This window comes from Dipodomys ordii, unplaced genomic scaffold (genome assembly GCF_000151885.1).
Source record: "Dipodomys ordii isolate 6190 unplaced genomic scaffold, Dord_2.0 Scaffold26, whole genome shotgun sequence".
Lineage (NCBI taxonomy): Eukaryota > Metazoa > Chordata > Mammalia > Rodentia > Heteromyidae > Dipodomys > Dipodomys ordii.
Window position 1 is genome coordinate 13,229,374 of NW_012267242.1, and position 16,698 is coordinate 13,246,071.

The 16,698-nt window shown below is 40.7% G+C and overlaps 1 protein-coding gene across 1 annotated transcript; it reads left to right on the forward strand.

Annotated features, from left to right (window-relative positions):
- The first annotated feature begins 9,791 nt into the window (after nucleotides 1-9,791).
- Lce6a (late cornified envelope 6A) lies at nucleotides 9,792-10,037 on the forward strand. Its single transcript, XM_013015021.1, has one exon. It carries the CDS (start codon nucleotides 9,792-9,794, stop codon nucleotides 10,035-10,037), a length of 246 nt encoding a protein of 81 aa, XP_012870475.1.
- Nucleotides 10,038-16,698: the final 6,661 nt, after the last annotated feature.

Sequence of the window (16,698 nt, forward strand, 5' to 3'; positions counted from 1 at the left end):
CTAGAGGCATTATCTACTTAGAAGAAAAATGATTTTTTTAAAAGAACACACTAAGAAAACCATCAAGGAAATCTTGCTGAAAGGAACCCTACCTCCTCAAGAAGAACCTCACACTGGTCCATTGGGAGGGAACTAGAAACCAGAAGATATCCTTATCAGGGGAGATGATGGCCCACTTGTGTTGATGTCTTGAAGACCTTCCAATGGGTCAAGATGAGGAGGGATTTGTTGCCATATTGATGATTCTGATCCTGCAGAGGTCTTGATGAATGAGTGCACTTATGTCTTCGTTTTTAACAACAGTGGGAAAAAAAGCGCAAAAATTTAAAATGAACAAAAAGCTATAAAATATGGACATAAATAAAAAATCTATGTACAGTTGTACAATGTGCTGGGGGGGGTGTGCACATGCGCTTGCGCACGCACTGGGGCTTGAACTCAGGGCCTGTTCCTAACTGATACCCCTAAGCTTTTATGCTGAAGGCTAGCACTCTGCCACTTGAGCCACAGCTCCATTTTGGCTTTTTGTTAGTGTTTAATTAGAGATAAGAGTCTCATGGACTTCACTGTTGGGCTGGCTTTGAACTGTAATCCTCAGATCTCAGCCTTCTGAGTAGCTAGGATTGCAGGTGTGAGCCACTGGTGCCAGGCACAATGTGCTGGTTTTAAGCTGTTATCATGAGTCAAAAAGTTGAAAGTATTTAGACGTTTATAAGGTAGTGATGGCTTTGTGCACCATCCCAAATAAAAATATTTGATTTGGTATAGCTTAATGGTACCATTTTGTAAAGTTTGCAGGTGTGCACAGCCCTGTCCTGGGCCTTCCCATTCATTCCATGACTCACCCAGAGCAGCGTCCACCTCCGCAAGCTCACTCCTGACAGGGCCACATAAAAATGTGTCATCCCTTTTCTTAAAAAATTACCATATTTGTGCTGTACATTCTCTCTTTAGGTACCTAAGGACCTAAGTGTGTGTGTGTGTGTGTGTGTGTGTGTGTGTGTGTGTATTCTATATTTTAATCACTAAGTCATATTTTTTGTGAATGGGCCACCAATTTTGTCATCACAGTACTATTTTATTCCCATATCCATTCTTAGTTTGTAGGGGTTTTTTTGCCTACTTACTATGAATATTTTCACTTGATAGTATAAAATCAAGTCCTGCTTTTTTCCTGCTTTTTATGAATTTCCTAGCCATTCATCAGCATAATACTTTGTATTGCTTGCTTATCTTTTGTTCATTATTTTCAAGTTTTTTCTTAATAATTTGTAGAATATATGTATATATCAGTCATTTTAATCTTCCAAATGTGTGAGATCATTTTTAGTTTATCATTTCTCTTCCAAATTTACCTATATGTTGCTCTTTCTTACATGAATGATTTTTATTTGGGAATATACACTTAAATATATAATGCATAAGTGTGTGGATATTATATATAATTATAATATATAATTATAATCATAATATATAATTATAGCACATAATTATATATAAAATATAATTATAATATATAAATGCTTGTGTATCATAATATGTAAATATATAAATGTTTTTCTCTTAAAATGCAGTTTTTGTGGTATCTGAGCTCAAGAACTAATCAATTATGTTTTCTTTTCTATTCTGAATATTATTTAATAACATATATTAGTGAAGCAAGGATTTCATGAGGAAAACATAAATAATCCACTAATGTCTTAGGTATAAAATTTGGATGATTATTTTAAAAAATGAAGAATTTGTGAGTTTGTTAATCAGAAACTAGATTGTAGGCAAAAGCAGTCAAATCAATCAAAAAGTAAATGGTCAAATTTATCCCTAAAAGTTTATAATATGGAAAATACACATTAATTTGACTTGTCTCACATTGCAATTCTAGATCTTAACCATGTCTACTCCTAATTTTTGATAACATAAAATCCAGAAAGTCGCTGGGCGCTGATGGCTCCTGCCTGTAATCCTAGCTACTGAGGAGGCTGAGATCTGAGGATCACAGTTCAAAGCCAGCCTGGGCAGGAAAGTCAGTGAGACTCTTATCTCCAAAAAACCCACTAGAAAACCAGAAGTGGCACTGTGGCTCAAGCGGTAGAGCGCTCACCTTGAGCTGAAGAGCGCAAGGAGAGCACCCAGGCCCAGAGTTCAAGCCCCACAACCGACCAAAAAAAAATCCAGAAAGCCAATCTTTTCCTTAATAAAAAAAATGTCCTGGGGCTGGGAAGGTGGCTCAGTGGTAGAGTGCTTGCCTTGCATGCATGAGGCCCTAGGTTCGATTCCTCAGCACCACATAAGCAAAAAGGAAAAAGCCAGAAGTGGCGCTGTGGCTCAAGTGGTAGAGCTCTAGCCTTTGAGGTGAAGAGCTGAGGAACAGCACCCAGGCCCAAAGTTCAGGCCCCAGGACCAGACCCCCCCCCAAAAAAATGTCCTGCCCCATATTGATGGCTCACACCTATAATACTAGATACTCAGGAGGCTGATATTAGAGGACTGTGATTTGAAGCCAGCCCCTGCTGGCTGTGAGACTCTTATCCCCTAATACACTACTGAAAAGCTGAATGTAGAGCTGTGACTCTAGTGGTAAAGTGCTAGTCTTGAGCAAAAGAAGCTTAAGGACAATGTTCCAGGCCTTGAATTCAAGCCCTAAGATTGACACAAAAAAATTCCTTATTTAATTGAATATGGCATTGATGTCATACAGCCAAAGAAAGCAGACCAATCTTTATGAGGTTCCAAACATGCTACTAACAGATAAGCCACACCTAACTCATGATGATTGAGTTAGATTGAATGATTGAGTTAGTTCTACTAATCACAGCCACTAGAGGTGTAAACTGTATGGTGATCCCCTCAGGTCAATTACTTTAAGAATTAGCAAACTCTCCTGAGTAAGACTGAGCTGGGTAAGCCAAGACATCCATATCCTGACTGCTTCATACAAGAGCACCTTTTGTAACATTCAAGCAGGAAAAGAAGAGTCAGACTCAGGTAACATAGGGCTGGACTTCTGCTTAGTGAGGTGTCCTCCTCACATGTCTGCCTGCGGAAAGTCTTACACATGGCCTAAGTCATGTGAAAAAGTTATATGTAAGCCCTAACGTGCTATAGAAATGCCAGCTTCACACTTGTCGAAAAAGTTCATTTGACTATTACAGCATGCTTCCAGAAAATGATTAAGGATAAAGATGATGGTGATGCATTGGAATTCTATGCTTCCATCAGAAAGAATGGCCTGGCCCCATTCGTAAGGAAATGGAAAGACTTGGAAAAAATCATACTAAGTGAAGAAAGCCAGACCCAAAGAAACATAGGCGGCATTGTTTGCCTCATTTGTAATAATAAGAATGTGCCTACAAAGCTACAAGTAAACCTAATGGATAATAAAAGACAAATAATGACCTTGAGACATGATTCACTAAACAGCTCTCTCAACATTCACACAGCAAAGCCAAAGGAGGATATTTTTAGGAGAGGATCACAAGAGTTCAGTAACTATGTGCATATGACCATATAAAATGGTGCTTATTGAAGTGAACTCCAAGAAATGGAAACAAGAGGTTTTTTACTGCATGCATTTTTTCTTTCCTCTTTCCTATTTTCTTTGCCTTATTCCCTTTTGTTGCTGCATTTGATTTCTGTACTCTTTGTCTTGCATATAAGTCTATCTGTTTTGGGGAGAGGAAGGGAAAGCACAGAAATGGTGGGAAAAAGGGTCAATCAGTCCATCGGTGATGTGTGCTAGACAGTATGTTGGAAATGAACTATACAACTTGGGAGGGGAGGGGAGATCAAAGGGGGAAAACAGAGAGAACAAGGGAATGGGTGACACTGTTCAAAAAGAAATGTACTCATCATCTGACTTATGTAACTGCAAACCCTCTGCACATCACTTTCACAATAATTTTTTTTAAAAAGATGGTGATGCTGATGACATAATGATGGTGGTGACAATGATGTTTTCTACTATGTGTAAAATGTGAAAGAAACAGTGATGTGTCTAAATGAATTATCTTATTCAGTACTGATGAATTAATAAAGTGAAGGTTATTGAAATTCCCATTCTGCATGCAAGACACTGAGTCAGAGGTGATCAATAATCGAGACTAAGTTATAGATGGTGAATCAGAGCTTCAACTATTGTACAGACCATCTGGCTCTAAAACCACAAACCTACTTGTGTGTGTGTGTGTGTGTGTGTGTGTGTGTGTGTGTGTGTGTGTGCACTGAAGCTTTTAACTTGGGGCATCACATCACTTGACTATTTCACTCAAGGCTGCTGCTTAAGCCTCTCCTTCACATGCAATTTGGTGTTTCTTAAGTAGAGATAAGAGTCTGCCATGGCTAGCTTCAAACCACATTCCTCAGATTTCAGCCTTCTGAGTAGCTAGGGTTACAGGTGTGAGCCACCAGTGCCCAGCTCCACACACTTAATTTTTAAGTAATTTTTCCAGCTCAACTTGACCTTATGAGGCAGATCCACCTTGGAATATGTTCCATACTAACACCTGTCCACACAGAAACAGACACAACAAACACCTGCTTACAGAGATAAACTCTCAATGACGAGGTGGTAGGAAACGTGGAAAAAGCTTTGAGGCTTCCATGTTCCTTTGTTTAAACCTAGAGCCCTGGGGACAATTAATTTATATTGCTCTAGAAAGACTGAAAGTTTGAGGATCTCCAAGCAAGAGAGTAAGAGGCAGGCATCACTTAGGAGAAAATGTGGCAGATAATGGTAAGAATTCACCTACCACCCCTTTTCTTGTCTCTGGTTGGAAGCAGCTGTCCTGTTCTTCCTGGAGGAAGTCTGGTAAAGACACATATAGTCCATCGGACACCAAAGCCACGTAGGTAGCAGGAGGCAGGGCCTCCCATGCCCAGACCCTGTCTCACACACTGACGGCAGAGTCTCAAGACCAGGATTAAATCAGACTGATAAGTGTCCACTAGGAGGTGCTGCATCCACAGATGGATGCAGAGACCCCAACAGGAGGGAAGGTTGGGCCAGGGCCAGGGCCTTCAGTGACAAGGGAGTTGTTGGAAGGGAAGAGAGAGATAAAGAGAGAGAGAGAGAGAGAAATAATCTTCTGAACTCGATGAAAGAGGATGATCTGTGGGGGGTGAGATTAAAGACCTCAATGATTTGTGTATCAATGCTCTATGATCCAAACCAAATCAGTCTGTATCTTTTTCCATCTTCCACGCTGTAGATAAAATCAATAATTCTTCCTTTGAAAAGCATCAACCTTAGAGCATCAGTTGTCTCCTAGCAATCCTTTGCTGGAAATTCTAGTGAAGTCAAGGGGAAGTATATTTGGCACTTGATAAACACAGATACTTCTGGTCTTCACCCTCAAGAGTTATTTAGTTAGTTAGGATTTAGGTCTGATTGACTATTATTTCAGTCCTTGTTCCAATAACTTCCATAGAAATCATCATCATCATCATCATCATCATCATCATCTATCTGCCCTGAAGAAGTTTTATTTTTCCTTAGGAGTAAGGGGGTATTAGTCAGCCCTTCCCTTTCCTATATCTAAGGTGACTGCAATGTGGCTGCAGAATGACTTAGAGCAGAGACACACGAAAAATGGAGGCAGTTATGTCAAGCTTTTTAAATTCATGGACCCAGTCAAAGCAGTTGTAGGAGTAATTCTTTCATTACGAGAGAGGCTTCACACCATTCTCTTACCTGCTTTTTGTTCACAAAGACATCTTTCTCTCTTCATCTACACCACATCTCAAAGCCTTCCCAGATGAAACAGGTATGTGTACCCTAATAATCCTGCCCTATTGGATTTGGGGCTCCAACAGCAATTCCTCTTCCAGCTTTGCCCCATTTTCTGCTTTGACAGATCCTTATCCCTCATCCCCCACCAACTCTACTTGCCTTTGTCTGCTAGCTGATTTGACAGCTGCTGAAGACTGCTCCTACAACCAAATATCAGTTGTTACTTCTCATATTTTCTCAATTATTTCCTGTGTGTGTGTGTGTGTGTGTGTGTGTGTGTGTGTGTGTGTGTGTGTGGTATATTAGGAATACAGAGGTAGGCAAGACACAGTCCTTACCATCAGGGAGTTCAGTGATACCTTTTTTCCCCCTTTTGAATGTTAATTATTTATTTTTCTTGTTTCTGTATTTTTTATTATTTTTTAATTTTATTGTTATTATAAAGATGATGTACAGATGGACTGCAGTTATATAAGTAGGTAAAGAGTACTTTTCTTTTCGGATAATGTTACCCCTTTCTTGCTCTCTCCTGATTTTTCCCTCCCAATCCTCCCCCTACAAGTTGCATAGTTCATTTTCAACATAGTATCTAGTATCACTGCTGCATTTGTTCACCCTTTGCCTTTGTTTCTGTCCCCACACACACACATTTACCCTCTTAAAAACAGCTAAATGAACAAGACAAAATGAAAAAACAGAAAAGAAAAACAACAACAAAGAAAAAAAATCTCTTGTTTCCATTTCCTGGAGTTTGTTTTGATATATTATTTTATATCATCAGAAGAACATAGGCATTGTATTCTTGTATTCCTCCCCTGTTAATATCTTCCTTAGGTCTCACTGTGTGTGAATGCCTAGAGTCTTACACAATTTATTATGTACTGATGTATTTTAGATCTATCTTCTGCATATGAGAGAAAACATGCACCTTAAAATAGGTCTCTGTCAACATGCACAAATATGGACTAAAGTGGATCAAAGAACTCAGTGTCAGACCTGAAACTGAAATTACTGCAAGAGGGAGTAGGAAAAACACTAGACCCTACAGACATAGGCAGAAAATTTTTGAAAAGAGTCCCAGGGGCACAGCAGAGAGGCAGGAGAGAGATTTGACAAATGGGATTACATCAAACTAAAACATTTCTGCAAAGCTAAAGATATAATTACTAAATTAGAAAGATAGCCAACAGACTGGGAAAAGATCTTCATCAGCAATACATCTTCACCGACAAAGGCCTAATACCCAAAATATACAAGGATCTCAAGAAACTAACCCCTCCCAAAGCTAATAAACCAATCACTAAATGGGCAAAGGAGCCAAGGAGAGAACTTCTTAGAGTAAGAATGGCAAAGAAACATACAAGGAAATGCTCAACAACTCTGTCAATAAAGGAAATGCAAATCAAAATAACTCTGAGATTCCATCTCACCCCAGTGAAATTGGCCAACATCATGAACTCAAACAACAACAAGTGTTGGCAGGGATGTGATGTAAAAGGAACCCTACTGCACTGTTGGAGGGAATATAAACTAGTAAAATGACTTTGGACAGCAGTCTGGAGGTTCCTCAAAACTAAACATAGGGGCCTTGGAATGTGGCTCAGAGGTAGAGTGCTTGCTTTGCATGCATGAGGCCCTGAGTTCAATTCCTCAGCACCACATAAGCAGAAAATCTCGGAAGTGGTGCTGTGGCTCAAATGGTGGAGTCCTAGCCTTGAGCTGAAGAGCTGAGAGACAGCATCCAGGCCCTACAATTGACCAAAAATACCCCCCAAAACAAAAAAACCCGCAAAATATAGGAAAAAAAAACTAAACATAGATCTTCCCTATAACCCAGCCATTCTGCTCCTGGACATCTACCCAGAACATTACAAGCCAGGATGCCATATGCACTTCCATATTCACTACTGCACTATTCACAATAGCCAAGTTAAACAGATGCCCTACAACAGACAAGTGGACCCAAAAAATGTGGTACTTATATACAAAGGAATTTTACACAGCTGTTACAAAGAGTCGCATTGTGTTATTTGCAGGGAAATGGATGGACCTAAAACAAACCATATTAAGTGAAGCCAAGCTCAGAGAGAGAATCATCAGCACATTTTAATTACCTGTGTCTATCAATAGAAATTCTGGGATGGAAAGGGACTGTTGGTAGATAAGTGTTCCCATAACTGGGTGCTTGTGTCTCACACCGGTAATACTAGCTGCTCAGGAGGCTGAAAATCTGAGGGTCACAGTGTGAAAACAGCCTGGGCAGGAAAGTCTGTGAAACTTTTATCTATAATTCACTAGCAAAAAGTTCAATGTGGAGCTGTGTGGTAGAGTACTAGCCTTGAGTCATAAAGGTTAGAGACAGTGCTCAGGCCTGGAGTTCAAGCCCTAGTACCAGTACACACACACACACACACACACACACACACACACACACACAATTAGTGTTCCCACTTTAAGACAATACCATAAAATAACATAAATTTTTGTGAAAGATGAAGGAAAACTTTCCACTCTATCAAAGCTTTTCAACAGTGTTCCTTAATAACCGTACACACAGCTCCTCTTTTGAGTTTAAGAGAAAGCAGAATCATGCATGTTTAATTCTCTGCCCTACTCTCTTAGCCTATTGTGTAAGGTTTGTTTCACCCATACATTACTGGTTCTGAAAAGGTGTTCACAAATGCCTTGTTCACAACAAGAAGTGAACACCTGATTCCCCCCCCCTCAAAAAAACACAAAAAATGAGTTGGAGTTGATTTTATGTGTTGTTCTCCTGAAACATAGAGTTTACCTTGATGGCATGAAGACTGTTTCCTTCAACAAACATGAATGAACATTTTCTCTGTGTCAGTGACAGCATCACACTCTCGGAATGCAGAAGTGATAATGACAAAGTCCGCGTCATCCAGAAACAGTTTAGGAGAGAGATAAGATATGCATCTAGGTCACTGTTGCCTACAGTAACTAGAATAGATTATAACCAAGTCCCAAGAACGAAGACCTGTGATGTGGCCAAGGAGCCAGGCAAGGGCCTTGGGGACCAATGCCTGCATCCAGCTGATGTTAAATTGTGGAGATTCTGTCTGATGGTCTTCCTCAAAATCTGGGTACCATTAAACTTGACATTTCCTCCATAATCCTACATCAGTAGCAATTAAATTTCTAGCTGCACACCCATGTCACAAGACTCAGCCAGTGTACTCACTTCCACCCAAGCTGATCTAAAGGTCCTACCCTTCACATGTAAATCCCACAGAACCACATCCCAGCTGCTGTATGTAGCTGAGGAATCTGGCCTTAGGAATTGTGAAATATCCGCATCGCTCATTTGTCCCATGGCTACCCTCCAATAAGAGGTAGCCTGGAGGCTTCATGTGGAGGTTGTATAAAAAAGCCTCTGCCTTCCTGGCTCCCTGAGGCTTCCAGTCTCCTCCTGGGATGGCTTGATCACTCTTCTTGATCTAAGGTAAGGCTACTTCTGGGGGAAGAGATGTCACTAAGGCAGTCAATCTCCTCTATTGTCTCCACAGAGGCCTTAAGCCAAGTAGGAAAAGTTAGGAGGAAGGGAGCAAGGCAGGGAAGTGGAAGTCCCTGCAAAAGACCCAAAAATGATCCATCGGGGCTAGATGGCCAGCAAAGCAAAAGAGAGATACTAAGGCTTGGGAGAGGGGGGGTCTCAAGTTAGAAGACTGAGTGAAGAAAGAACAGATGGATACCGGTGGTCATAGGTGCTTGACCATGGTGGACATCAGCCTGGGAAACATGAACTGACACTTCAATTTCTTTTTCTTTTTAAAGAGGACGAGTAGGCTATTAGCTTGGTTGTTGACTAAATGAGCTCCATAGGAAATTCCACCAGAAGATATACCCCCCAAGTAATCAGGCCTTTTAAATGCATCATTCATTGTCCATGGATGGACTCCAAAGGGTTGCTTGTGCTAAGGGCCATTGCTGTCAGCTCCAGGTATTGAAGAGGAGAGACCCAGGTGCTCAAGTTGCCTGCGTGCATCCCTGACCTACCCGCCTTCCCTTTCTCTTCCAGGTTTGCTGTAGTAGCAGAATCATGTCCCAGCAGAAGCAGCCATCTGCAAAATCCCCAGATGCTCTCCAATGCTCCCCACCTCAATGTCCACATGCGCAGTGCCTGCCCCCCTGCTCTGCTCCCTGTGCAGAGCCCTATTCAGGAGACCGTTCTTCTTGTCCCCTAAGCACCGCTGCTCAGTGTGCAGCCTGCCCCAAGAGAGCCCGCCGCCAGCCCCGCTGCGTCAGCGGGGGCACAACCTACCACTGCCAAGAGGAGGAATGCTAAGGGACCAGATGGAGGGGTGGAGCCCACGTACAGCCGTCTCTCCCCCACCTAATGCCTTGCACTAATTCCACTCGGAAGCCCAGGACCTCCACCTTCCGTCTGGGTTGAGAAATAACTTCCTGGTCCCCAGCACTGGAGAGGCGAGAAGTAGGCAGAGCCGCTTTTCTGCTTTTCTCTCCCACTCACCAATAGGCTCAGCAAGCCTGAAGTTGTGCCTGGATCACGGCTGTGATTTCTGTGACTCTTGAAGCCCTGCTCAGGCACCAAGGCCCCTAAGACTCTGCTCCTCCTCCTTTCCTCTCATGACAGCTGATATGCTCTCAGAGACTGGCCTTCTGGGTCCTCAAAGTCATCCACCTTGGCGATGGTAGGAGTCTAACACCCGGATTGCGATGCAACAAACTTAGATTGAGCCCTTGGTGTGTACCGGCCTTTCTTTTTGCAGATATGAATGGGAAGTTTGACCCTGCTCTAATAAATCTTATAATCTCGTCGAGAAAGCAAGACACACTCCAGATGGAAAGATATGGATTAATAAATATTATTTAAGCTACTTACTTATTTGTCTTACTTAAGTATTTGGTTATTACTTACTTATTATTTTCTTGCTTAAGAAAATAAAAAAATATAAAATGTAAAAGGTAGCATTGAGAGGTTCATTCTGATGAAGTGGATAAAACGTGATTTCTGAAGCTGGGCACCGGTGGCTCACGCCTGTAATCCTAGCTACTCAGGCAGCTAAGACCTGAGGATCAGAGTTCAAAGCCAGCACAGGCAGAAAAATCCCTGTGAGACTCTTATCTTCATTTGATTCCTCAAAAGCAGGAAGTGATGATTTGGTTCAAATGGCAGAGAGCTATCCTTGAACACAAAGAGGCTCAGTGACAGTGCCCAGGCCCTGAGTTCAAACCCTACAACCAATAAAGAGAGAGAGACACACACACACAGAGACAGAGACAGACAGAGAGGAAGGAAAAGAAAAAGATAAAGAAAAAGTGGGGGGAGGAGGATGGGAAGGGATGGGAAGGGGAAACAAAGGAGGAGGCTACAATGCTTGATAAGAAATGTACTCATTATCTTGCCCATGTAATTGTAACCCCTCTGTACAGTATTTTCACAATAAAAAAATAAAAATAAATAAAAGCAAATAAATCAATAAAAAGGAAAAAGAAAAAGAAAAAATTGGGTTTCTGGGACCTGGAGGAAGAGATCAGAAAACAGCAAGTGTAACCACAGTGGGCTGAGTAGAATACAATGAAACAGGGTGTGAAACAGCAAAAAGCTTTAGGTGATAAAAGTGTGGAGGGAGGAGGAGGCACTTTCCTGGTGGGAGAGCCAGTGCACACCAACGTAGTAGCACTTCTCCAGAAGAGGAATTTTAACTTGACTGAAGTTCCAGATGTGAAATGACAGGTGTGGGACAGTTCACAACCCCAGTTCCTGATGGTAACTCAAACCTGCTGAGTGTACGGAACTAAGGCATAAAATCCCAGCTGTCAAAAGATTGTTCCCTTAGGGAAAGTCTGGGCCCAAGCCAAGGGTCTAGTGTCCTGGGTTGAGTAGAGCCTAATGTAAACTACAAGAATCTTGAGGGGTTTAACTTATATCAATATGTTTTGTGTAATGACTTACATAAGTATACATTTTCACAGGGACTTTGAACGATATAGCTAGCTAGCTAGCTAGATGTGTGTATATTTGTGTGTAAATACTTTTCTGTATATCAGATACATACATATATATCAAGAATTCAACCTAATAGATTTCATTGACCAGTCACAGAAAAGAATCTCAGTGTACTATTTCTAATACATAGGATGCTCATTAGACATCCTATTATTCTGAGACCTCACTGAACCTCTGTTACAACATATATCTTACACATGATAGCCTACAATTATAATTTTATATGTGTCATTTTTCCCATTAAACAAATGATGCATACTTTTATAAAGAGAGTTAATATCCTAACAAACACGAGGCACTGTGTTTAAATCCTAGTACCATCATCATCAACAACAACAGAAGATGTTTTAATGCAGGAGCTGGGGTGATAGTAGAGCATTTGCCCAGCATGTGTGAGGCCTGAGTTGCATCTTTAATGCCATCAAAAAATGTTAATGTAGGGAAGCATATGTCTGATGATTAAGAGCAGCCTAAAATTGTATCACCTAAAAACAATCACTGCTACTCATTGCTTAGATATCTTTGCAAACTTTTAAACAAAAATCACAAACTAGAATCATTTCAGAAAATTGTCAACATTCATCCACACTGGTGTATATTGATCGACACCTATTATATGTGGCATTCATTTTATTTCCACTCTTGGCAGATAAAACAATGTAAAATAACATTTCACTGACAATTGCTCCATGGTCTTAGGATAAATTTAGAATTGTAATCCTAAAATTGTCAAAAACTGTAACAACTTTTTTATTGTATTTTGGGGTGCAATTGTAATGACTCTTTTTAAATATCAATTTTGAGCTGGGCACTGCTAGCTCATGCCTGTAATCCTAGCTACTCAGAAGGCTGAGGTCTGAGGATCTATGTTCAAAAGGCAGCCACCCATACAGAAAAATCTCATGAGACTCTTATTGCCAATAAACTACCCCCCCCAAATAAAAAGCTGAAAGCAGGGGTTATACTGTGGGGGAGGGACATACAAAGCAACAAAAAATAATCTTATAAATGTGTTAGAAACAATCACATGAAAGAAAAAAAAACATTTGAATACATATCTTAGGGTTCATTTCTCTAACATCAACTTATCTGACCTTTTCTGCTTGACTCAGACATATACTAGTTATTGCAAATAAGGGTGGGGGGGAGGGGTGAAGATGGGATGGGAAGGGGAAACAAAAGAGAAGGCAACAATGCTTGATAAGAAATGTACTCACTATCTTGCCCATGTAATTGTAACCCCTCTGTACAGTATTTTCACAATAAAAAAAAAGCTGGATGTGACACTGTGGCTTACGTGGTAAAGCACCAGCCTTGAGAACTCAAGGATAGTACCAGGCCCTGAGTTCAATCCCCAGGACTGGAAAAACCAAACAAACAAAAAATCAGCAACAAAAATGTCACTTGTGGAAGGGATTTCTTTAATTCAAGAGTAAAACTAGCTTCCCATGGGAAAATCTTGCTTAGTGAGAAGAAATAGTTCCCATGCTTGACTAATATCTATGTAGCTTATGGTTATAAAACCTATATCTAGATAGGCTGGGAAGTTGGCTCAGTGGTAGAGTGTTTGCCTCGCATTCATGAAGCCCTGGGTTTGATTCCTCAGCACCACATAAGCAGAAAAAAGCCAGAAGTGGTGCTGTGGCTCAAGTGATAGGGCGCTAGTATTGAGTTGAATTGCTGAGGGACAGTGTCCAGGCCCAGAGTTCAGCCTCCACAACTGACAAAAAAATCTATATCAAGAAAGATAGATCTTTCGCTTCTGGACAAAAAAAAAAGAAATTTCTCTTATATAAAGCTATGTCCTATGGGTATTGATAAGCCAGAGTTTGAATTTACCTACATATGTCTGTACATTTGATGTTACTGTGGTTTGAACTCAGGGTTTTGTGCTTGCTAAGCAGGTGCTTTATCACTTGAATTTTGTTGTTATCATTAAGGTGTTGTACAAAGTGGTTACTATTTTATAATTCAGGTATTGCGTATATCCTTCTTTTGTTTTCTCCCTGTTTCCCGTCTTGTTCCTGCTCACAAGTTGCATAATTCATTTCCCACATAGTGTATAGTGAAGACCATGATTGCATTTGTTCACTCTTCCACCCTACCTTTCTTTGCCCGTCCCGTTCCTCCTATAAGTAGAAAAAGAAAAAAAAAACACTCCAACATAACAAAAGATGCTGGCTGGGATGTGGCCAAAAGGGAATGCTACTACACTGTTAATGAGAGTGCAAACTTGCTCAGCCACTCTAGAAAGCAGTATGGAGCTCCTCAAAAGACTAAACATAGAGTTCCCCTAAAACCCAGTAATCCCACTCCTGGGTATTTACCCAATGACCACAAACAAGTCCATACAAAAGCTACCAGCACAACCATGTTCATTGCAGCATTGTTATCATAGCTAAGATATGGAGTCAACCTAGATGCCCCTCAGTAGCTGAGTGGATTAAGAAGATGTGGTATATATGCACAATGGAGTGCTATGCTTCTATCAGAAAGAATGACACTGCCCTATTCATAAGGAAATGGAAAGACCTGGAAAAAAAAAACATATTAAGTGAAGTAACCCAGGCCCAAAGAAGAGTAGGTTGCATGGTTTCCTTCATTTGTAATAACTAGAATATGTCTATGATAGTCTTAACAGGGGATCTCAATAACCCAATTGGTAAGGGCATAGGGCCATATGTAATAAATTGTATCAACATGAACTCCAAGAATTGGGAACAAGAGGTTTTTCTTGTGTTCTGAATGCAGTTATTTCCTTTTTTCCCCGTTTTAATTTTCTGTACTCTTGATTATGATCCAAGGATGGGAAAAGGAATCAAATAAACAGCAGGACAAAGGATGAACTAATGCAACAATGATACTCACTTGACACTGTGAAATGAACTATACAATTTGTGGAGAGAGGGTTGTAGGGAGGGGTAAGTAGGAGAAAATGAGGGAGGTGGTAACAATGTTTAAAAAGAAATGTATTCATTATCTTGTTCATGTAATTGTAACCCCTCTGTACATCACCTTTGCAATAAAATAAAAATAAATTTTAAAAAAGAACATTACCACCAACAACATAAATAGCCCATTTCTTTTTGGACAATATCAAGCAACATCTTATACAGGAATTGTATAAGGAATTTTCGTTGAGGTCATCCACTGCCACTGTGCATTCAGCTTCTGCTGTATCTCCAAACAAGACAATGAGATCCTCTTCCACCTGGCCCCATGATCAACCTCCATGTCTCCTTAGGATCCTCTTGGTAGGAACATACATTCATTGTGGAGTGGCTAAATAGAGCTAATTCATATACATTGCTCTGCAGGCTTTCCTTATTTTCATTGACCTTGACAATTTTCAGAAGTCAAAGTTAAGTAGTCCCAATTGTGATTTCTCTAGTGTTTTTCCTCATGAGCAGGATTGTTGTTTTAGGAGAGGATAACCACAGACCAAAAGGGTCACTCACACAGCATTTCATCATATCGATGTTCTATGCTAATAACATGCCCTCGCTGTTGCTAGTGAACTTGATAAGTGGGCTGTTTATCAGGCTGCAAAGCCACTCTTTGTCTCTCTCCTTCCATGTTCCTTTTTTAGAAGGAAGTCACTAGGCACAGCCTATTTGAAGAGTGGAAGAGTGCTTCATTTTCTGAGAACTCAGTAGTTGGATAAAATTAGGATTCTTCTCAATGAGAAATTTATCATCTCTGTTTCTAACCTCTTTCATTTCATATAGGAATAGACACATAACTCTGTATATAACTCTGTATGTCGTACCTTAGGTTAGTATACAATAGTACATGATATATGTACTAATATCAGCAGAAAGAGAGGTGTTTACACAGTAAGAAAGTTCTGTCATAATAAGTGGCGGTGGAATATCTGTTTTTGGAAGATTTAGAAACAGCTTCTTGGGATATTTGCCTAGAGGATAATCTAATCAAGAAAATCCCCTTATGTCTTCCTATTGCAGACAAACAGGCCAGTTTGGTGGTGGTATTTGTAAGCGCATGATCCTCAAAGGCTATTTTTTGCTATTTCCTACTTGTCAGGGTCAACAGATGCTGTCCCAGAATCATCACACTGATTACAGATGGGAAGGGACAACACAGCCACCAGAGAGCATGAATCAGTCACTAATGTCTGCATATGGATAGAGCAATACCAAGTGCATAGCTCTCATAATTACTTCAGAGATCAAGATAAAAACAGCCACACTCATTTTATCATGAGTGAAGGGGTAGAGGCCTAGAAGAGGGAAGTGGTTCACAGCTGGTCAGTGTACTACACCTAGGCCTTTTTCTTCCCAAAGGATAAAGGAAGAACCACATGCTAAGTGACTGGTGATATAAATGTGCAACCTCAGCATCTAGAGAACACTTAGGACTATTAATAAACTCTAATGCTTAATTGTAACTTCAACTTATAGAATACCCTCTGGATGCTGGGCATTATTTGGTTTATTAGGTCACACTATTTCTTTTAACCTCCCTATCATATATGATAGACCTATATCTCCAACACACAAAGCAGACAGGGTGGAGTAAATGGCTTTTGAGACTATTTCATAAATGTGGTGGGAATGTGAAAGAAAGAAAGAGAGGAGGGAGGGAGGGAGGGAGGGAGGGAGGGAAGGAAGGAAGGAAAGAAGGAAGGGAAACATTTCATCCCTTTCTTATACTCACTAATTGAAACCCATGGTGCCAAGACAATGAACATGGGCCATGATTGTTCCTGTGGCCAAGGGAAGCACTCGGAGTGCTGCCCTTCCTTACTTGATGGGAATCTCGTCGCCTTTGGGAGGATTGTGAGTTCCCCTCAAGAGGATTATGTGCAGCGTGAGACCCACCTGTGTTTCCTGTTCTTCTAGCCTGTAAGTAGGACTCTACCAAGGCTGGCTGCTCTGGCACAAGGATGATCCTTGTTTTCCATTCTTTCATCATTTAGGGATAAGCTTGATAAGAATCTTGTGCATGCCAGTGC

What these genes read in the sequence shown, in the direction of transcription:
- Lce6a (XM_013015021.1), top strand. Translation starts at nt 9,792, where the DNA reads ATGTCCCAGCAGAAGCAGCCATCTGCAAAATCCCCAGATGCTCTCCAA.